Consider the following 23,825-nt stretch of genomic DNA (forward strand, 5'->3'; position numbering starts at 1 on the left):
AGGCGTTCAGTGCTTACCCAATATCACTACAGTTTTGTTAATTAATACTGTTTGCAACAGATACAGGTATATGTCAAACTGGAAATGCAGACTTGTTCACAATGAATTCTAGGTATACTTTACTTTTAATCAAAGCTCCCATAAAATGCGATCAGAATTTAAGCAGTATTTCAGAACTGCAAATAGTGTTAGGAAAAACTTGACAATGACTTGTCCTTTCAAATTTTTCTGATGAAATATCTTGCTTCTGTCTTCTAGGACCTGCGCAAACAGGTAGCTCCATTACTGAAGAGTTTCCAGGGAGAGGTAAGAGCTTATGCTTCTCATGGTGCTTTAGATATTGCTTCACATGAGTGCTGGCAGTGTTTCAGCGTGGCCGGGTGGGTACAGAGCCCTTGATCAGAGAGCATTGCAGGGGTTCAGCCCTTCTGCATTTTGCTGCGTGCAGGATATGTGTGTGATACACTGGATTTGTGCTGGACAAGCTAAACTGGTCAAATCACTTTGCATTCAGCATACCTGAGCATAAGCTTACCGTTGCAGTGACTCAGGTGGCACATGCTAACTCGCTATGCTTCAGTGACTTGATGGTTTGAACGCTTAATGAATGCAATGTAATGTACCTATACAAAAATATGAAGATACTACAAATAGTTTTCACTGTAAACCTTTTCAGCTGTAAAACAATGTATTCTAGAGGGCTTGATGGAAGACCTTAAGTTGGCAGGTGTTTGTTGGAAAACCAAGAGAAAGCATTAGCAGCTCTGATGCTGGCTCTTACTTTGATTTCTCTTCACACCACTCCACTAAGAAACACATGATTAGAGTGATCACAAGTTTAAAAGCCAACTGTTGTTATTTTGAAGAATTTCTATAGGAAAAGGCAGCTGGGCCAATTACAGAATTTTACATTTTAGCTGTGGACAGCACTGAAGCGCTCACTTCACGTGAGTGCTTAGGCCAGATGGGAGCTGTTGTACTGCCTCTAAGGAAATGTCGTGTATGAAGTTTGCAAATTATATTTCTCGTTATGAAGATTAGTGCCTGCGTGGGGTGGTAGATACAGGTTTTAGCTCACACTGTGTTACACATTGTAGAGCTCTGCCCTTAAAGTTAGCTGCGTTAAAACAGCAACACTTTTTACTTCCTTGGTCTGTAAGTCGTTGGCTGAGTTTATATTGTTGCAGTTCCCATCAGAGCACAGAGAAATTGAGGAGCGTGTGTTCAGAAGTCTGCATAGGGAATTAAGTGCACAACTCCCGTTATCTGTAATGAGGGCTGCATTTCTGATTACTTGCATATCCTGCTAAATATGTATCCCAAATAGGCAATAATTGCTCATCTTAAAAGCAGTATGATATTTTTTATTTTACCACCCAGTTTCCCAAGTATTGCTAGAAATAAATAAATAAACAGAACAACTTTGTCCTTGATATATCTAATAGTAATTTGTGAGAACAAAGAATGACTTGTGTGAGTCCGTTTGCCAATGGAAATTTACACTTCAAAATTGCTCTGAGTGGATTGCAGTGTTGTTAAAACCTTTTCACTTTAGTTTCAAGCTTGCAGTGCACTGACTGAAAAGTGTATGTGTGCTTTCAGCACTGTTCTTTAATGAAGGGAATGTCTGAGGATGAAGTAAGAATCATAAATCCAAATTTGGCTACAGTGAAGGAAGATTCTCTGATTAGACCTTGCCTTGGAGACAGCTCACTGTTAACCTTGGTATGGCTCATACACACTCCTCTTCTGTAGTTTTGCTTCACTAACGTAAAAGTGAAGTTAATGTTGGTATAAATTCAACCTCGCAAATTGCAAGAGTAAAATCTGTTGGTAGAAATCTGCTCTTAGATAAATGAAGCACGAATACATTACAAGATTGTGCTGCTGAATCTGTGAGCCAGTGATTCCAGTGTCCTTAATCTAGACAGGGGTTTAGAAACCTAAAAACCCTGAACTAATCATGATTGACTACATAAATGCAGAACATTAAACTATGAATTGTGATATTTGATTATAGATGTAATTACTGTATCTTGTTTTGGAGACAAATCAAAATACCAAGAACATTAGCCTGTTCTGTTGAGTTATATTTTATTGTTCAGTATATAGATTTGGTCTCTGTTTATTGTTAAGGCTGACTTTCTAAAAGATCATGAGATGAATGCTCCAGGTATCTCAAGAACAAATTGTGTTAAGTACATAAGCTTTTCTCTATTTCAAATCCACTGGAGATGCCTCGACTTACTCTCCCCTGAGATGTCTCAGCAAGCAGTATTGCTGAGAGCCGGACACCCATCCCACAGACTCTGTGAGATTGTTTTGCAGTAGCGTGAGTGTTACCTGTTAGGTGATATTTAATGTCCTGGGAGGAGGTGGCAGAGAGACCTTTTGGTCACACAGTACATGTACTTTGGGATGTGAGCAGGGAGGAGGAAGGAGGAATAGAGAGTGATCAGCTCATAAGAGGTTCCCTGCTTCTGCTACACAGACTTCAGTTTTCATCCCCAGACTAGGATTTTGGTTTTTTTTAAAAAAACAACAGGAGAAAGTAAATAAAACAGAGGTAAGCAGAGAAGCAGTGAAAATACGATGTTTTCTACTGTCTCTGGTGGAGAGCGAGTGCCCTCGAGCAGCAGGTAGGGAATGCTGTAGGAGTGCTCTGGTTCACACCTCTGCAGGCATTGTGGATGGTATTGCCGAACTTCAGAGCACCGCCGCCTTCTCGTCAGTTGCTCATGCGGAAGCTAGGAAAAAACGTTCTTGCATGATGCAGCTTCTCTGGTTACCATGCGGGAGAGTCTCCACCACATTTTTGCCTCTGACTCCTATCTCCACCCCTACTGCTATTGCCCCATCCTTTTCTTGATCTCTAATGACAGAACTAAGTAGGTGTTTTTTGCATGTCCAAGTAATAATAAATTACGATTCCATCTCAGAAGGGAAGCAGGCTTTTGCAAATCCCATGTGGGATGACTGTGTTCCACAGGGCTCTCGGCACTAGGGAGGGCCAGAAGATCAGATGGGACAGATAGCTCCCTAACGAGTAAAGGTATTTAAGTAGCTTTATATGGATATTGCTGTGTTCTGCCTACCTAAGGACTCAGCTCCCCACCTCCTGCCTTGCCTCAGCACATTTGCTAGTGTGATCCCACGGTGAGCACAAAGTTTTCTTTTTTTCCCCTTTTTTTGCTGGCTTAGTTTTCTGCCAGGGTGGTTCACTGAAGCAGCTCGCTGCAGGCGCCTGCGGGGCAGGGGAGAGGCCAGGAGAGTAAAGCCAAGGGCAGGAGGAGTGCAAATGTGCCAGCTTAGGTTGACTTAAACTGTCCTTGAACTGTACCCTCGGTGAGCTTGACGTGACTTGGAGAGAGGTTAACTTAAGCTCACATATTTAAATATCCTCCCAAGCATGCTTTATGGGACGTCTGCTTGTAAACCTGCGGCTAGTTGACTTTTTAAAATAAATCCGCAGGTCACTTCAGCCAATTTTTCTTTTCAGTTTGAGCATGCATAGTGATACTTCCCCCCCCCCGCCCCCCCGCCTTTTCCCTTCGTATAATATGAATTTATAAATACACCCCCCCCAGACCAGAACATTCTGTATTCCATAGATGTATTTATCTCATTCATTCAGATGAAAACTGTTCCAGTTATCAAATATGCAGTTTCCATTAGTAGTGGGAAATAACTTTTTTTGTATAGATCTCAGTGCTTTAAGTAACTGGATTTTTTATGTTGACAGTTAAAGTAAAAGCATTATAAAATGCAATTTAGCATACTGCAAATTTTAAAATTTATTCCTAGTTCAATGTGAGTCCCTATTAATTCATCACTGTAAGATAATTTTATTATAGTACTTTTTCCTTATTTAGGATTTTAATGGAAATTTGAACACAGTTGTGGTTTTTTTTAACTTAATAGAATGTTCTGTCTGACTCAGAACTGATGGTATTGTTCTTTTGATCTTTGTGGGTAACTTTTCTAGCTTGCCTGGAAGATTTAAGGTCTGGATGGTGTAAATAGGCTATTGGGAGCAAGACAGTTAGAAGTCATTAATTTAAGAGGTGTAAAATTCCTGTTGTTTCTTTCTTAAATATCTTCTCTTTTTTTTGGTGGGGTTCCCCCCCCCCCCCCCCCCTTTTTTTTTGCTTACCATTAACCTCAGGATGCAGCTTATTAATGGTTCTCACCATATGCTGGGCTAAATACAGGACAGAATCAGAAAAGGCTAAAGAGCTTTATCATTCAATCGTAAAATGATTATATCTCATTTGCAAGTTGGCAAGGCACTCCTTCAAGCAACCATCTAAAGAAGCTGTGTACTGAGTAGGTCATTGTGCATTACCATGTTTACATCAGTGGATGGATATTTGTACATGAAATCTCAAAAAAAAAAAAAGTTATGTTCTTGGGCTATGTTAATTTACAGAACTGAAGTTGTGGTATGGAAATCTAATGTTGGAATCCGTATTTGTGAAGTCATCAAATAGATATTTTAAGGCTGGGAAAGGATTTCCTGAGGTCATTAGCATTCTTTTCATGTGGCATAACAGTACTGTCCAACAGTAATGCAGTAATCCCTCATTTGGAGAACCCTTTAAGGCACATACTCCAAAACAACGCGCTGGACTTTATTTCTGTGAAAACCATTTCTCATATTCTTCTCACAAAGCAAGTACTTTTAAGGGTATTGCCATTCTGATGAGACCACTCTGGCTCCCCACTTAGCTGAATTGCTCTTTAAACTATTAATTTGGTCAGTAGAGTAATTTAATAATTTTCCATATGCAGACAACAGAAGCTGAAAAAAATCATTTTGGTGTGCTGGAACTACTAATCATGCCTTTGAAGGAGTACTCTAATAATGTGTGCCTAAACAAATTCAGACCTAGTTTCCTTCTGTGTTTTGAAGGAGTATTCCTGAGCTGATACTCATCTTTTTTTTTTTACCCTCCTTTAATTTCCTTATGTTAAATTTACAAACCTAATTAATACAATTTCTTTCCTGTAGGTTCACTCCATGATGGCTCAATTAGAGTAGCAGTAGAACTGTGGTTCAATATTCAGGCCAGCTTCATAATTGAAAACACATTTTCTTCTCAAAAGCTGCAGCTGGTTTGGTTCTGCTCATGCAGAAAAGGATATAACCTTGCATAACATAGGAAATGAACGGTTGAGAGAGAAGCCAAATTCAATTTCAGTCAGATATTTTGAGGATAAGTCCATGATCTATGGAAGCAAGGGAATGAAAAGTGTGTGTATGTGGAAAGCAGCGTATTCAGCACTCTATTAATCACGGCTAGCCTGGGTGCTGTTGTGTGCTGTTGCGTTAGCACTGATTCTAGTACAGAGGCTGGAGAGCAGCCAAGCACTCCAGAAGTTAACCTCTTAAAGACCCTGAGCTGCTTTCTGTTGAATAAATGTAATTTTGTGGTCAGAAATAAATGCTTGTGATGTAGCAGGAGCTTTGAAAACAACAGCGTGGCAAAGCTATTACAAATTGCTCTGTGTTGGGGAAGTCAACAGCATACATCAAAATTCAGAGCTCACGTCGCGCTGATTTAGGCCCAGAGCTTTCCTGCTTTTCAGTGAAAGTCCCGTTAAACCACTCTGTGTAACAAAATGGAGTAAATCTAATATTTTGGTTGGGTAATTGTTTTCTTTTAATGTCCACTCCACAGGGAGTGGGTGGTGGGTAATTTCCTTTGTATAACAGGAGCACGGGGACGGTTTTGTGCTTCGTCTCGATTCTATTTCCCGATGCTAGCGGGGAAGGGAGAGAGGCGCACAGCGTGCTTTTGGGGTAACGGCAGCTCAGCAGCGTTTCATTTCTTTGTTTACACAAGTGTGTAAATGATTATTTATTTATTTTTGGCTGGCTTGATTGCAGTTTAAACAACATCTTTCCTGAGGAAGGTGATTTAAATATACTTCGGCATCTCGAAGGCAGATGCGCTCTGCCTGATGAGCATGTAGGATGTGTGCTGCCGGTAGTGGGCTGCAGGGTCGAAAACATCCCTGAGAGAAGACACGCTTAACTCCAGACTTACGGACAGAACCATAGAAACTCTCAAACACAGTCAGAGCCTCTCCTCTGTGTACCTCTTTCTGCTTCCCATATTGATACCTTCCTGGGACAAACCTCGGCTATTGGGATAATGGGCAAGGTCCGAAACCTAACATAACACCACTAGAAGCAAGCAACAGGCACCGTGCACCTTTCTGAAGCTCTTGCAGGTTCATCTCCATCCCATCCAGTGTGCAGGCAAGTTGCACTGAGACAGCAGTTACTACTAGGGTAACTCTGGGGAGGATCAGCCCAAATCCTCTTATTTTTATATAATTGACAAAGTGCTGAAATATCTGTTGGCAGCTGGTGGGCTGTCTATATTAAGGCCCGCTATGCCGCTGCCACGCATTTGGGTGAAATGATAACAGTGGTGGGAAACTATTTATGCAAAATTCAGACAGGCAGCACTGTTTCAGTTCGCAGTGTCAGGAGTATCTTCTCATCCTTTTAAAAAAAGAGAGCTTGAAGTGTGCTGGAAGGAATGGGGATGGGAGAGCTGTGCTGGGCACAGTATTCTGCCGAGTGTCATTACAGTCCAGTCCCTGTTTCTCCAAATATAGAATGATCTCTGTATTTATTTCAAAATTGCTATGAGGCTCTATACAAGCCAGTGTCTGGTCTTGCTTTGTTGTAATAGAGAAGCAAGAGGGTAAGCTCAGTATAAAATATTAGCGAAAGGTTACATTTTGTTATTTATGTGCAGGTGGATTTTGCACAAAGGCAGTTCATGAGCTCATTCTTGCAAGGATTCCTCTGCCCTAATTTTTTTAAAATACATAAACAAAAGTTTGGATCATCCATAAGGGAGAAAAGCAATTGTGGGTTCTAGGTCACTGTTCACAGAGGCAGGAGGAGAGGCTGATGGGCAGGTGAAAGCACCCGCTCGCTTTACTGTGTAGCTCCTTCTCCCGCTGGGAAGCTGGAGGTGATGTCAAATAGCACAGGCTGCTCTGCCCTGGCAGGAGCATCGCTTTCTCTCCTTCCTCCCCTGCCCCACTTTGCTGCAGAAAGCGTGGCTGGGCTGGCCGCGGCAGGAGATGTTGCCCATCCCGCCTTGTGCTCTTGCAGAACCTCGAGGATCAAAAGTGGCAGGCTCTGACATCTCCCTGGTTGGTGGCATAGTGAATAATTTGGTGATCTATTCTCTAGAAATTCTTTCCATTCGATAGAAGTTCTTTCAATTTTGGGGGGAAGTATGCATCCCCCGTTTGGAGGTCGTCTTTTTCTTACTTCCTGCTACGAGTCTTACCTTCTTTGCACTATGAAAATTCGCAACTGGCCCGTGCCAATTGAGGAGGGAGGCTACGATGCAAAGTATAGAATTACAAGGGTAAATAATTATTCATGCGCGTGAGGTGCGCCTGCCAAATTGGAGCACCCTAAATGTGGTTTCACACAGAGCTCTTTACACCCTTCAAATGTTCAAGTACAACATGATTTGGCTGATCACGAGCACCCACGCTACTGATTTTTCTGATCAGAGTAAAACTTTGCAAATCAATGATATTTCTGCAGCATTCTTGCTGCTTGTCTATCGATCCAGACGTCCCTGGAGTCAGTCTTGCTAGAGTTACTTATCTAAAACACCAGAAAACACTGGGAGGGTTTAAATAATGTGTTAGAGGGGCTAGGATGCTGGCATTATCTTGGTTGTCCAGGGTATCCTTTATTCTTCATGGACAGCTCTAAGCTTCGACGAAGCAAAGTCCTGATTTCCAGGACCAGGCTGCCCTTTAGTTTGTTTTACTTAAGCATGAGCAATACCAAAGTCTCCAGTAAAATTCTACCACCTCATTACATTACAGTGTATAATATGAACTAATATATATATATTAACAAAGTTAATACACGTTGATACTATAAAGACTGATTGATAGAATAGTTAGGGAAGGGAATTTTCATACCATTTGGCACTTTGACCCTCCTTTTGCCATCCGCATTTTGTTGCTCTGGTTTCATGCCATACTCAATCCATGCCAGCGCGGGACTGACGCTGGCACGTGTCCTTGCCCCAGCCCTGGGTGCCCACCTCCTCCCTCGTGCTGAGTCTAGCAAATGCACAGGATGAGTCAGTTCAGTTTGCCGGCACGATGGAAAATAAATTCTTTCTTTCCTTCGTTGCTTAGGTTTTTGTGAAGCCAGTGAGCTGAATCATGCTACAACAGTGCAACTGCTAGATCTGATGCAAGAGAAGCGGGAGCCTGTGGCCTGAGGCAGGAGGAGAGAGCAGGGCTGTGCCGTTTGGTGCCTGCCCGACGGATGGATTAGGAGTCAAGTGAGAGCAGGAACTGAGAAATGCTGCTCAGACATGCAGAGAAGTGTGAGGAGGTTTATCAAAGGATCCAGGAGAGGTTCAGCAATGATAGCAGACCCACCGTTGCAGCGATCTGAAGGCAGGGTGGCATATAGTAAAAGCTATTTAAACAAAGCTGTCGTTCTGCTGTCAATATCTTGAGGCACATGTTGGGCTGGGCTGTTTCACTGGGAAGGAAGATCAAGGATTGGAAAAGCAACAAGAAGCTGTCCTGTGAAAATGAGGGAGCTGAGCTTTCCTCAGGGGATGACAGCGTTTTGTCTGGGAAAATCAGGATTTATCTGGGCATGAAAGGAACAGAAGGTTTCAAGGGTTCAAGGTTGCAGCTGTTTCACAGTGGAGGGAGGCAGGACTGAAAACTTGAAGGATTTGAGTCCTTAAAGCTCTCTTCTTAACTTGAGGTTAAACCATCAAGTTGGTGAGGCAGGCATGCTCTTCCCAAGCTCTTTGCTGGTAGCATACCTATGCACTGCACCCAAACAGCTTTGTTAAACAGATTGGTATTGTATCCACTGTGAAGCCCTTATTTTTGTTAAAGAATTTATAGCACAGCTAAAATACACACCATATGCTTTAAGCAGCTGCACAGGAATAATTTCTTTTTAATTTTGCTTCAAAAATCTTTTAATTGCAGCAAAGATAAAAAACCAGTATTTTTACTTTTCCTTTTGTCAGCTGACAAAATTTTATTTTGTCATAAATTAACTGGGATGATGAACTATATATTTTTATTAATTTCTAAAATTATAATGTTATACTTCTATTAATTAATTTATTAATACAGATAGCTGTTGGTATTAAGAAAGGGAAGTCAAGCCAACTGTGCGCATACCTTGCGTGCTTCTTAATCCACGCACACAGAGTGTCTTCTAGAGCTGTTGCGATGCTCCACCTTAGCAACTGATGTACTGTTTTATATGAAAGAGTAGCTAAGCTCTATTGTAATGGCTTCAAAGAAAGACTGATGCCATTGCATAGCATTAATAATGCTTGCTATAACCGCCATTTGATTCCAAGGCAGCTATTCGAGAATATAGGACGGCTTAAAATAATGGTGCATTAACGAGTTGTTATCATGCTTTTCCCTTTGTTTAATGTTTCTTACAATTCTTAATGGCATTTTGGTAGCTCGAAGTAATTGAAGACAAATGGAAAAACTTTGTGATTCAAAACAATACGACAAAAGATGTGTAAGGGAGCTTTGCAAATGAAGGGGGATGGGTGTCTTGTTAAGGCATCTATTTATTAAATATCAGAACAGAAAAATAACTTCTGTTTTAAGTCATTTATTTTTATTTGATAAGTTAGTTCCAGATTGGGTAGGACAGTAAAAGACATGTCTTTTATGTTAGGGTGGCTAATGAGAGTGAGAATGACAACTGAAGAACAATGAGGATAAGTACGAGAGTTAGGACTACAAAATTCATATTTAGCATAGTTGTGTGAATGCTTGTGTTTGAGACACTGGATATGCAGTTAATTGTACTGCAAGTAAATCACCAATACTTCAGTAATGCCACACAGACACAGGAAGCAATGTCATCCCTTTAGTAAGGAGTTGTCTTTGGGATGCCGAGTTGTCTAAAAACAAAAGAAAAACACAGCAATGCTGAATGATCCAAGCTGATCTGTCAGGAGCAACACATCGTGGCCATGTGCTCATCTCGTGGTCTGCAAATGTGTTAATGTGCTGATATCTGTAAGTTCAGAGAATTTAAGTGTTGATGCAGAACGCGCCGGCATCTGGCAGTTCCAGCTTCCTTGCAGAGAGCTTTATCTTCCTGTTTCATCTTTAAATTCAGAAACACAATTGTGCAGCCTTCTGTCTGACTGTAGTCGATGTGGCAATACCACGTACAATACAGCACAGAAGAGCATCCCACTTCTGCGAACCTGAATACAGAATCTAGGCGATTTGTGGGGCAGTAGACATCAGACTTTAATTAATGCTGAAATTTCTTAGTGTGTAAAGAGTGACAAGATTCCAAAATAAAGCCACAGACTTTGCTTTTATCTTTTTGAACTTGACTGGACGTAGCTGCAATGGAAAGAGGCAATGTTCAGATGAAACTACATTCAGCATCTTCCCTGACATAGGTGGCCAGATTTATGGTGCTTACCTAAATGTGGAGATAAAACCGCGGATTTCATTGACGATATTTTGATTTTAGCCACATGTAGTAGATATTAGACTGGGACCAAACATTTCTAAAATAGGCTGTCTATGCTGCTGGAGTAGCATGCCAGCAACATCGGGCAACCAGCTGTCCTTCTGGCAGTGGGGAATGGGAGCAGACCAAGGAGGTCTTCACGGGCAAGTTAGAGAGAGATGATTACGGAGGAGAAGGGGGTCATCCAGCCTCTGGGGTGAACTTGATACTCTGAGCAACAACTCATGAAAGCACTTGACCTGGAAAAACAAGGTGGATAAAGGGAGGACTGCTCTCAAACCGGTGTCTCGCAGCGGCTCCCTCCGTATAGCTCCAGTGATATTTTAAAGATGAAGAGTGTGCTAAGGAGGGAGGATTCCTAGTGTCTCATTTCTGTTATCTCAGTATAGCGCCAGTGGTATTATCAAGACAAATAGTATGCCAAAACTTAAAAGTGAACATATGTTTATGGGGGTGGTGGGGAATACAGAGGTCACTGTTGTTTCTTTCTAGTCAGAGAAGACATAATGGGGCCTGGTTTAGATAAATTAAGATTTGGAGCTAAGCTCATGTCAAGACTATGCTAGTGTAATTATAAGTTGACTTCTTTCAGGGTCCCTGAAGTTTTTAGAGTCAAATAAAAATGTTCAGCAAGAGTTTTATAATGTAGTTCAACTGCTTTAATGTGAGCTGATTGGAGCTCGTCGTTGTTGGCTCCTGAACCAATTTTACTTTGATTTGGAAAATTTTCAGTGAGCTTCCAAATACTTACTTCCATGTCATTTCAGTGCTCTGTTTCCTCTGTTTCTGGACTTCATTTATATTTCGCTATTTTTGGTGTCTTTTTCATCCCATATTTCCTTATTTCCTTATGCAGCTGGAAGCTGGCATACTTAATTATTTTTTTATTCCAGTTAAAGTTGTCATGGTGCTTTTTCCAAATTTTATTTTAATACATAAAATAGTTTTGTTCATTTTTAATAGAACTTTAAATCGAACAGATTGATTGATTTTTTTTTTTTTTTTTTTTTTAGCAACTAAAACATAAAATAATCTTTCTGCCTGTGGGATTGTTTGGAATTCTGGTTCTGAATTGGGGGGGGGGGGGGGGATGAAAGTTCCTGCAATTTACAAACTGCTTCTGCAAAAAGTCTCTGATCTCCTTGGAAGGTGGTGTTTCAATTCTGTTTTATATTTTAATCACTATGTAACTGGTAAGGAGTGAATAAACCACACCTTTTGTAATACTTAGGGAAACTATAAGTACAAATGCCCTTTATTAAAATGTGAAAAAAAAGCTGTAATAGGAAATCCATCCTACTATTTCACAGAAATGTAAGCATTTTAAATGCTTTGGTTTTCGTAGAAGGGGCAAATGAATTTTTCAAAATACAGTACAGAATCAGTTCTGTAATGCTAATTGTATTTAATAATAGTAATTTAAATTTGGCTGTACTCTGCTGAGCAGCAGCGAGAGAAAATTGTATGTGGGAACGTTAAAGTCCAGAAGTCTAACATATGGTGTGCTTTGGCCTTCAAAGTCTGTCTTTATGTACCCACGAAATATCTCAACTGCAAAAGTCTTTCTGATGGCTGCCCCCTCCTTTCTCGCCCGTTCACAAACGGTGTCTGATACTCCCAAGCATTGATTTACACTACCCGGTGCCTCTCTGCCTTTGGCAGTTTGTTCCAGATTCTAATTTCAAATACTCTTTGTGTGAAAATGTTCTAACCGAATTACTTATGTTCTCATTCCCTAATGAGCATCAGTCCATCTGTGATTGCTTGAATTAAACTTAATAAATGGGTTATTCACAACCATCAATCCCTCGCTCTCCAGCACGTCATATGCCCAGTGAGATTCCAGTGCCTTTCCATAGCCTTTCTTGGTAAACTCTAAAAGACAAGTATGGCCAGCATTTCCTGAGAATTTGTATCTGCTCTCCACATCCTTCATCATTTTGGCCTCTGCTGCTTGTTTATCATCTCTCCAATACCCCCCCCCCCTTCCTTTTTTTTAATTGATAAGAATAAGTTGCAAATAGGTCAGGTTTCAGTTACGCTACACCTCCACCAAGCTACATAAATTAATCCAGATTTTGGGGGGTTGTCAAAAAAAAAAAAAAGGGAATTTAATTTGTTTCTCTAAATACCATCTTGTATTGTGTTATGATAACTTGTCTCTTCACAACCTCTCGCCATATCTCTCAAGATTTCATTGCTGCTGCCAAACGCTGTGCAGATGCTTTCAGCGTCCTTATATTCCTCCTTGACCCCTCAAGTCTTTTCTTCGTTTATACGTTGTGCATTGTGATTCTGTGTAATTTCTACAATTGTCCTTGTCCTTTGGTTTTCTGGCCTTAATCCTCTCCGTAATGATCTCTACAAGTCACTTATCAGCCATAAGACTAATCTATACAAATCACGTGGCGTTCCCGCGCTCTGCTCCTGTGCACTTTGCGTCCGACTCCCTCCATTATTTTAATCATCTACATCGTAGGATTTCCCCCCGCCCCCAGTCCTTCCCTTTGCAAAGTCATTTTCGTACAAAGTAAACAGAAGTGGCACCAAATCTGACCCCGCAGCACCCTCCGGCTTATCTCTCCTCCTCCCTGCACCGCTTCCTTTCCCTGGCACCCTCTGCTTCCTGCGCCACCGCGCTCTGCAAACCCCTGCAGCCCTCTGGGTTTGTAGCACGCTCTCCAATTCTGCAGATCTCCCTCCTGTAGAATAAAATATCAGATACTTTCCTGAAATACAGATACAGTAAACTCTGTCCATTGTTTCTGCCTTATCTACCAAATCAATAATGTGGTGAAAGAATTCAAGGACGTTTTTCAGACAGGACCTTCCTTTTTTAGCACATGTTGACGTACACATCTTTAAATGGTTTCATAATATGAACTGCTTTTCAGATACACAGAAGAATTGGTATCGGGCCTTTGTATCCGTAGCTTTTCAGAGCCTTCCTTGCTTTTTACTAAAATACGGGAACGATAATCTCCATACTTTTAGTTTCCTGATTTCGGTAAGCTGCCGCAGAACTGTGTCAGGCTTTCCTGTTTCCCCTTCTGTCTCTTTCTGCTTTGGAGTGTTAATTCAATGGACCTGGTCTTTGGTCGGTTTGGTTGGTTTTTGTCAATATTTAGTGATTGTAAATCCTCTGTTTTCTAGTACATTAGGAGAATACATGTTTACCAAAAAAAGTCGCAGTGGAGTAAGTGTTCTGTTCTCAGAGCCATAAAAGCTGCCTTTCCTTGTAAAATGAAGTTTTAGATGAAAATACAGATTTAGGAGAAAATAACATATTGTGTGAGGTAGTATTTTCCCTCACCTGGGCAGACAGCTTCTTAGATTAGTATTGCGTGTGTGACAAAATATGAAGAGAAGCTAGTCAGGGGAGCCTGGCTTGAGCTCATGAGTGCAAGACAGTATAGACTCTATGAGTCTGTGCCTGAGCTTTATCAGAAAACTTACTTGCATGTAGAAAATTCACAGTTGTTTAGTGTTAAGTATCACAGGGTGCCCAACAAGTACATCTTTTCATCCTCTCGTAGGCTTAGTGGAAATAAGAGAAAAATGTATTTGCCACAATAAAGGCAGAGCGTGACATCAGAAGTGCACGCAGTTCCCATTTGTTGTGTTAGATCTTAATAAGTGGTAAAGGAAAAGGAAAACTGTTGTTGAGGAGAGAACCTGTCTGGCAAATACCATGCTTTTTCTAAAGGTTTAAAGTAAAGAATCACAATAGACAGCAGTGTTCATAAAAATATTGATACTTGCTATTGTGCTGAAACAGGACTTTAAATTATATTCAGTACAAACATACCAGAAATATCCTTACAAAGCTGCTTCTATAGCAGCTGTACACAGGAGACTCAGGTTCCCTTTTTATGTATTAACTAGTTTTATATGAAATATATTAATTTATTTTTGTAGCTCTGAGTGTAAGAGTTGTATTGGAACCCATCTAAAAGCCTTTTCTCATCACCCATTTTAGATTGACGCATTGGGTAAAAGAAGCAAAGAAGCAGAGGCAGCCTTCTTGAATGTTTATAAGAGATTAATTGATGTTCCAGGTAAGTGAATTATTTCCTTATTCTGAAAATCTGATGTTTTATGTTCATGTGAACGCTACTGGGCATTTTTTCTACCTTTGATAAGGTAAACATGAGCAATGGTTCTATTCTGAAACTGATAACGCTCCAGTATTGTTTCTAATCAAAAGAACTATAACTAAGGCACATTTCATGACTTCTCTTAAAACTGTTCATTGCATTTACATTTTAATGTTTGTATGAGTCATTGTATGTTATTACAATATTGTGTAATTCTCAGTAATTTGTTTTATTAGAGAGTTCAGATATTTTTAACAAAAAAGATACATCTTGAAGCTTCATCAAGAAGCAGCAATATTTGTACTTATAAAGGACAAAGAAAATTTTTCATACTTCCCAAATTAAAAAAAAAGCCTTACTGAAAAGTAAATCACTACCAAATTTCAATTGTGTTCAGTGTAAGTGTGATCATAAATTTTATTCAAAGGCCTTTACTGTATGTGTTTTCAACTTTCCTTTATGTTTGGCATCAGAAGTTTCCAGTTCATTTCTTTTTACTTTTTTGAAGGTTGATTTTTTTGTTTTCCCCAATGGTAGATAAATACTGTCTGAATAGATTTTTCTTTTTGCTACTGTACCCAAAGATGAGAAGGAGTTAGGAGTCCAAGTCTCTACTTCTAAGTCTTGGCCTGACTGAGCTGTTGGCATATGACAGTGTGTGTGTATGATTTTATACTTTTATAAAATGTTGACATTATATATAGTATTCAGAATACTTACCTCAAGAGAGGTTTTGAGGGCATAATTAATACTTCTAAGGGCTTTTAAGGCTTCATTGCAAAGTGCACCCTAGTCTTTACTTGTTTTACCTTTTAAGGAGTACATTTCATGCACACTTCAAATAAAAATTAATTTTTTTAATGTTTCGTTTACACCTTAGCTGGTTAAAAGGTCAGGGGTTTTCAGATGCTTAGTCAGAACTAACATACATCTTTTTTTATGCTTTCACATCTATAGTCTGAGTAGTGCCCAGTGGCGAGTACCTGCTGTATTAAGTGCAGCATACGTAGAGAGATGCAAGGACTTACCATGCTCACAGTTGCCTCAGAAATGTTGGGGTTTAGGTTAATCAGCTATGGTCTGTGAGTTTTCGTTTACTTGTTTCCTGCTCATAATCTTAGTTAACATTCCATAGGTGAACAGCTTCCTTTGCACATCTGCTCGTGCCGTGGGAGGAGGCGGGTAACTCAGAGGGGCTCCAGACTGTTCTTAAAGGGTGCAAGCAGTTTGCACTGGCACGAGCAGCATGGGCATGGGTTGGGCTCTCACAGCTCTGTTCTGTAAAGGAAACCCCTCCATGAAAATGTACCCAACATACCTGCAAGTCCACCATTCAGTGCTAAGGAGAGAAGCTGTAGCCCCTCCATCTCCATACGAATGCAGCCCAGGGTGCTTGTTTCCTGCCACAATTTGGGAGGCAAGTAGGTTTGATTTCTAATGGTCTGGTTTTTTTCACAACTGAGTAGTTGTGTCAAACAAGAGCTGTGTGGGATCCTTTGCATGCTCTTGTGCAGAGGCTTTTTTATGAAGCCTGGCATTATCACAGGTGCTGGGGTTTGAACAGCAGAGTCAGACCAAAGCCTGACGGAGAAGGTAGGACATACATCCCACCTGTGCTGTAGGATCTAAATGGTGAGGGACTTTGTCAGTACTTCTTTGTAGGAGAAAGAATTTTCTCCCTTCCTTCATTTGCCAGAGCAAAATTTACACCCCTTCTTCCACACTCCGTAATCTCTCTCTTGTCCAGCCTTCCCTTGCGTGTGCCTTATGTTATGTGTCAGAGAACTATTTCTTTGATATTCTTACTACATGTAAAATTCCAGCCTGGCTATGTTGCGAGTGCGAGTCTCGGAGTCTGTGGGATTGGAACTATTTACAGGTTTTAGTCCCATGCTCTATCTGCAGGCCTGAGAGGCACACGAGGGGTGTACTGATGTTGCTAAAAGCAAATTCCAGGTTCTCACGGAGAAGTCCGGCCGGTCTCCTGTAGCTGTATGCAGGCGTAACAAATACTCACCGTTTACAACTCATACTGCAATGAAAAGGGAAACAGTCGTTAGGAATGTATGGCACTGGTATTCGTCACGATGCGGTAGGGCTGAGTTAGGCGTATGCAGTTAGGGGCTTGCTTCACTGTATTGGCTTTTTTAATTTACTTCTCATTGTATGTAGTCTTTTACTTTGTGTATGTATCCATAGAGGGCTTTCCTTTATAAAAGACCATCAGTATTCATTTATCACATGTGTTGTTTTGCCTCTGTGGCTTTATGTATCTTTTGACCTGTCCAGTTGGTATTTCAAATATTTAGGTATACTTTTAGCTCCAAAATCCTGCTATGTTTTCTTTTCGATGTGAGAAGGGAGCTATGATGTTTTGAGAAAGCTATGACTGGAATGCTGCGGAGTGGTTATTTAGCATTAAGCATCACTGTTACATGACAAGGGTGCAATTTTATCAGACTTTCAATATCCTTTATAGGACCATATAATAATTGCAGCTGAAGTCTAATTCCCAGCAGCCAATTTTATGGTTCTTGAGGAAAGCACATATTCCTCTCCTCAGTAATAATGTGCACACTTTATATAATTAAAAAGGGCTTCTATTTTAATTTTACTATAAAATGATCTGTATTGAAACTCCAGCTACGGTGCTTTATGGATTCAGCTAAATTTAATGATTTTCTTTCCTGACTTGACCAGAGTTTTCACTCAGGCTCAGCAGTAAGAAATTTGTGGGAAGGGTGGTATTTTACTTGTAAATTTTCCTATACACATCAGGGATTTTCTCTTGAAAAGATAAAACAGACCTTTTCATATCTCTCTCCAGCTTTATGATACTGTTAAAACAGCATTATCATTGGTTTGTGCTGCAAAATTTATCCTTTCTAAAGGAAAGTACATGTCAAAGAAAACATTTTGTTTTATGTACGTTTATACAGCTGTAATTCTCACTCAGATCATTCTGTCTTGCTTGAGACTGAACATTTTTAATTAATGGAATTAATTTTCTCATTTAATTGCCTTATTTTCAGTATGCAGTAGAGAGCTAGAGAAAAGTGAATGCTGCCACATGAATTGCACTAATCAACAAGGTTGTCACAACTTACCTTTAAAAATAATGTGAATATATTTATTTTGAAGGGAGGTGGGGTGTGTGTTTTGAGGAAGCTTTCTTCCATCCGTTCAAGATTCCTTTCTCTTCAGTTTTATAAAATCAGTGTATTATGTTGGCACCCTTGGCTTTTAGGGTCTTAATCTTGCAAACACTTCAAGTGAAATTGGAGCCCTGTTGTGCAAGTGTTTGGAGGAGCGCTGTTGCCTTGCAGAAACAGTATATTCATAATTCTGTTTTTCTAAAGCTTTGAAAGAAAAATATTAAGCATTAAAATACAAAAAATTAAATATTTTTTCCTTTAAAAAGGAGCAATGTTCATTACTTAATTTTTTTTTAAACAAAACTTCACTGTAATTTTCAAGTGAAAGTTAAAATGTGGAGACCCAGAGTGAATGCCAGATGACAGTATCTGGATAAACTGGTTAAATAGAGTGTCTTTTTATGCTGTGTCTTTATTACTGTGCAGTTACTGCACAATGCCACAGTTGGATTTGCTTAGTTTTCAGTATTGCTCCTGTTAAGCACGACTCTTACATAGGCAAAGAAGAAACAATTCTGCCTTTAAACAGAAAATCCGCTATCTTGATGTGGCCACGATTAAAACAAATTTGCGTTCGGTGGCTGTTTTCCTATAAAAGCTGATTGTATATCTTTTGCAATACTGCCAAGAGTTTGCCACCAAAGGGGAGTACCTGAAAAGCTTGCCTCCTTCCCAGTTCTCTCTCTACTCCAGGGGAGAATTCGTGTGCCCGGGCCATGGGTGCAGCAGTGCCAGCCCCGGCCGTGCTCGGGCACCCCACGCGCTGCTCTGCTGAAACATAGTCCTAACCCTCGCCCCCTCCTCCGTAACGCCTTTCCGCTTAAGGCACAGTATTGCATCTCAGTTATACCCTGTACAAATATAATAGGAAAAAGTGTTGCGCTTTTTCAGTATATACACATTTGAGAATCGGGGCAGGTTAATGCAAAGTATTTGCTCTTAGTTTGGTGGGGACTGTGCAGCCTTCTAGGGTTGAGCCATAAACGGTATTCGTTTCTGCTTAATGGGAATTTTCTCATCAAGAAACTAAATGACTCTTACAGTGTAAAAGGGGATGTATGTGTGTGTTTCATTGGAAACTCTTCACAGGTCTGTGTTGTGATCAGATTTGCTGTAAGTTTGGAGCTATATAATGTGCATGACGTGGTTTTTAGCTCAGAGGACCCACTATCTAAGGAAAGTATAAAATAAGAGGCTAAAAAAAAGAAAAAAACATTTTAAAGCAATAACGGTGAAAGATGGCTGAAGTGGAAATTTTATCTTTCCCTTACTCCTTGCCATCATAAATTGCACGCCCTGCCATGGGGGCTGTATCTTACTAAGAGGTTTGGAGGAGAAACAAGCTAGTTCCAAGGGAGTTTTCCACACACCCATCATTACATGTAGTATTTTTGTTTACATATAATCACAGTTCAGCCTTGCAAATGCAAACTGCCCTGCATTCAGGCATTGGAACAGGCTGCCCAGGGAAGTGGTGGAGTCACCATCCCTGGAGGTGTTCCAAAAGCGCGTAGACAAGGCACTTCAGGACATGGTTTAGTGGGCATGGCTGACAGTTGGACTTGATGATCTTAACGGTCTTTTCCAACCTAAACAATTCTATGATTCTATAGGGCTTTCTTTTTCCAAGGAATTATTTAGCTGAGGAAACACACACTTCTTTTAAAATAAGTAATCAGTAAAACACAAAGTGTTAGGGAATTAGTTCTAAAGGCAGAAATGAAAATTTGTTTCTTGCCCATAAAGAGAGCTTCATTCCTTCACCACAGAGCCCATGCTAGCAGCAGTGTGAGATGCAGTGCTTACTGCTGTCACTCCATTGGCTTGTGATTATTTACAACTTAGTAACACTCTCCAGACTTGTATTGCTCTTTGGGCTAAGAGAAGACTTCCATTTAAAGTGTATTTGATCAATGTTCTGAGATTAAAGGTGATAACAAGAGAAAAACAGGTTTGATTCCCCCCCTCCCCCCCGAAAAATTATCCGCTGCTTATGTTGGAGGTGATAAATGTGTATGAAGTTGTTGTATTTATATACGTTATGTGATGTGTTTGGATTTTTTTGTAAAGCATAATGTTAAGCAGAAAGCATAAAGGTTAATGCCAGCCCTGGTAGCAGGAAGTCTGCATAGACTTCTACATACTCAGATGACCCAGAAGTTGCATGATGTGCTTAAATTGCAACATAAGCACACCCAGCCTTTTGTGCCCCTAGAGAAGAGCTGGTTGAATAAAAATTTAGGGGGGGAGGAAAAGAGGTTCAGTCCAAGGGACTCTGTTAAGCATATGGCAAACTAGAATACTAAAAACATAGTTTGAAGAAATTAATACTCAGAGCACTCATCATTGAGCTAATAGTTAACTGTTTGACAAAACTCTGTCTAAAGAGCAAGATCGGGTTATAGTATACCCTGAGTTTGTGGTATATCAAGACTGATCAGCACAGACAATTTTTGAGAAACGTTTGGTATCATTACAAACAGTGTGAACAATTTTAAGCAGTTCCTGGTTTGTTAATATGATGTGTCAAAATGGTCACCCCTTTCCAAATAAAGTATGTTTGAATAAAATTGAAGATAGACACATAAAATAAAAAGGCTTATATTTTTGCTGCCCCTAACTTTGCAAGGGAAATGAATATTCATAATGTGCCTTTTCTCAACTTTAGAGGGAAAAGAAAACAGTATTACAGTGAGTAGTCTTAGGAGGAAAGGAAGCAAAATGAACTTGCTCGTGGACAACAGAAGTAGTGCAGACACCCCACTCGGAGCAGTAGGGTATCTTTCTAAACACACTTGAAAATCTGGTAAAATTAAGCAGAAAATTGAGCATAGTTAATACTTGAAAGAGTGAAAAGTGATAAACCCCTGTGGCTGCAGGCAGTGATTTAGCTTGTGACTGTATCCCATCTGAAGACAAAATCCTTGATACTTCACCAGCATGTTTAGACCAGGTAAAAAAACTGGAGTTGCATAAACATACGAAAAATGCCCCAGTTCTGGAAGCTGCGTCTGGAAGAGAAGTCTGTACAGTAAAAAATGAGGGACTGTAGACATTGGTGACTTGCCCCAAACTGTTCTGCAAACCTTTGCACAAAGAAATGCCTGAGGTGGGGGTGAGAGGGACAGTTTAAAGTCCAGGCTGCAGATGGGAGATTTTGAACAGTGTTTTGGTAGGGTCAGCGGCTGCTGCCGTTTTATTTTCCAGAACAGTCTGAATCGCCTGGGATACTGCTCTAGCCTTCGGGTAGTCCAGCGCTGAGGAATGTAGAAGTAGCTCATAATCACTTCAGCCTCCTTCCCTCTGGGGTTTGAATTCAGAGACACAGCGTAAAAAACAATTTTGGATCTGTACTAGATGAATGCACGCTGGTAGGGCATACTGTTAGCATTACATAGTTGTTTTCAGATGAAGCGCAAAGTCCTGGCCAATTCTCATCTTTAGTATTCATTCACTTTATCCTTATGTTTTGAAACTGATGTCAAAATAACTAAAAATAGCTCTGTTACCTGAACATGTGGCTTGAAATTGGGCTTGTCTGATCACATACTTTTTTCTTTTTTCTCATTGAATTAATAATTGGATAAATTCCTTTGTAAAAGCTGGGGTAAATATTCGAAGGAAGAAATATCCTTAAAGCATACACTTTAAAAAATTTATTGTGTGGCTGTCAAGCCCTGTTTTACTTGGTAGGCTGGAGGCACGGAAGGAAGAGGGAGGTGCAGATAAGGGGAAGGATGCAATGAATAGAAGCAGGAAGAATGTGCCCTGTAAGAGAGAAGATATCTCTGCGGGCGCTGGTTGCCTTCACCTGGAGGTGGTAACTGCGGCACCCTTTGAAAGCAGTTGCTTCAGGGAGTGGAGTTAGAGCAGCCCTAACCCTGGTGACTGGAGCAGCGCTGCACGTTCGGAGCAAAAGAGGCAGAGTGTGGTTGTGGTGGGGAACATTGGACTTTGCCTTTCTCGGTTGCAGGAATGTGAACTGGAATTAGAATAAACCCCAGCTTTCGGAGGGTTTAGTGCTAACTCTATTCAGAAGCCTTTAGGAGAAAGAAGGGGTGATTGTGGCAGAAATGCTTTCAAACATAGTAGAAGGTTCTTTTTTCTTTTTATAATCTCAAAGTAGGAGAAACGAAACTTAGAGTACAAGTGATTTTCTGTAACTGTCCTTTGCTTTGCACTGAGCTCAGTGTGCGAGCAGTAAATTCCAATGTCTTCAGCCATTATTAGAAATTAACGATCAAATTGGAGCATTTTCAGTTGCAGTGGCTTCTCTTGTAACTCATTAGGTCCTTTTTCAGCTGACATTGTAGTGCCATAAAATATTTTATCACCTATTATGCATACCCCACTTTTAATATTAAAAACTTTTCTGAGGATTTATTTTGGTAACTACTTTGAAAATACAGGGAACTGCAACGCAAATCATTAAGCAGTCAATCATTTACTCTGCCTTATATGACTTTTTTGGATACGAGGGTAGAGACAGATCTCAAAATCTGGGGCAGGGCCAGAGCATCTTTCCGGCAGTAGCCATTCTTGAATTGGTAGATAAATAAAGGATGTTTTTAAATAACAGCCCGCAAGATCTAAGAACCACATTCTGGCAAAGGGATCTATATGATTGTGGTCAAATTGGCTATATACCATCTTGCAGCATTTCACTTACCCCTGCAAGCATTGGAGAGTGCCGCCACGGAGAACTTTTGTCGTGATTAATGGGGAGGAAAGGCGCCAGTTTGCTTCGACTTCCTCCCGTCCTCATACAGAGGGGTCGCATCAGGATTGCTTTACTGCTTTCAGAGGTCAGCAGAATTTGGGATTCTGCTTTTTTGCTAGTAGGGAAAATGACAGTCCCTCACCCTCTTGTGGGCACTTTGAATTCCCTGGTACAGCCCTTACAAAATGCTCTGACAGCAGGAGGGTGAGGAGAACACTGTAAAAAAAAGTGGAAAAAAATAAAAGGAAGAGAGAGATCCCAGTCCTGTGGGATGGGGGTGGTCTGTATAATTCTTGATCGAAGGAAGAACCTTTTCATGTTTTTTATGAAGTGAGGATTTGGAGAGATGATGAGCTTTGTTTCAAACGGAATTACGGCTATAACTCTTCTGTCCCTGGGCTACCAGAGTCATAGGGGAAAAGGAGGAAAGCTATCATTTATTCCATGAAATCTTTGTCTCAGTCTCTCTAGGCTATTTCAATTTACCCCTGAAATTTCTGGGGAATAATTAATGAATTAATTAAGTATGCTGTGAGGTGTTTGAATATTCAAAAGCTACAATGTAATTATTATTTTTTCTAAAACACATTTTCAAGTTATTTTCAGATACGCAGCCTCCCAAAAAAGCACTTACTGCATCAGAAGCTAATAAGAGCTTCTTCCTGCTCTTCCTGCCTGTAAACCAGAGCCCATTCTCCAAAAGAGATGTTCATTGTAAAGAGCAGCGGTAGGGCTGAGCGGCGATGCATTTAGAAAGTCAAAAACTTCTTTTACTTCGTGATGAAAGTATTGTGACAGCAGAGCTGAACTTCTGGCTTTTTTAAAAAGTTAAATCACGTTAATAAAGTTGTGTTGAGGAGGATATCCCCCCCCCTTATCATTTTGTGTGGGCGTTTCTTGTGAGCGATCGCTAAGAAAGCTTTGCTTACAGTGTGGTTTAGGCAACAGAAATACAGCCTTGTTGAAAGAAACGCATTGCCTCCGATGAATTATTTTTAGATCTGAACCTTAGGAAACACGTTTCCAGTGATATAAAATATTAATTGCCCCTGTAGTTCTGGCACTGTTTCATAACTTGCTTTCTTCACGTTTCCAGCGTTAGAGGCCTGTAGCGGAGAGGGAGGAGGGGATTTAGGAGAAGTCCCTTGTTTTGGAAAAGTCTCTTCAGGAGCTCCATTTTAAGACACCAGATGAAGGCGTTTTGCAAATAAGCAGAAGAGCCAGCCCGCTGGCCCCGGGCAGGGCAGAGCGCCGGCACCTGACGCCTTTCCGAGCGTCGCACCGTGCCCGAAAACGGT

General features: G+C 40.5%; 1 protein-coding gene across 1 annotated transcript in view; it reads left to right on the plus strand.

Annotated features, from left to right (window-relative positions):
• Positions 1–23,825, plus strand: part of CUX1 (cut-like homeobox 1) — a 204,359-nt gene that overhangs the window by 68,096 nt on the left and 112,438 nt on the right. The window contains exons 3-4 of the mRNA XM_010573901.1: positions 259–306; positions 14,535–14,613. Coding sequence (XP_010572203.1) covers positions 259–306; positions 14,535–14,613 — 127 coding nt within the window. The remainder of the gene's footprint in view (positions 1–258; positions 307–14,534; positions 14,614–23,825) is intronic.

Source organism: Haliaeetus leucocephalus, unplaced genomic scaffold, assembly GCF_000737465.1.
Source record: "Haliaeetus leucocephalus isolate CR32 unplaced genomic scaffold, Haliaeetus_leucocephalus-4.0 Scaffold395, whole genome shotgun sequence".
Taxonomy (NCBI): domain Eukaryota; kingdom Metazoa; phylum Chordata; class Aves; order Accipitriformes; family Accipitridae; genus Haliaeetus; species Haliaeetus leucocephalus.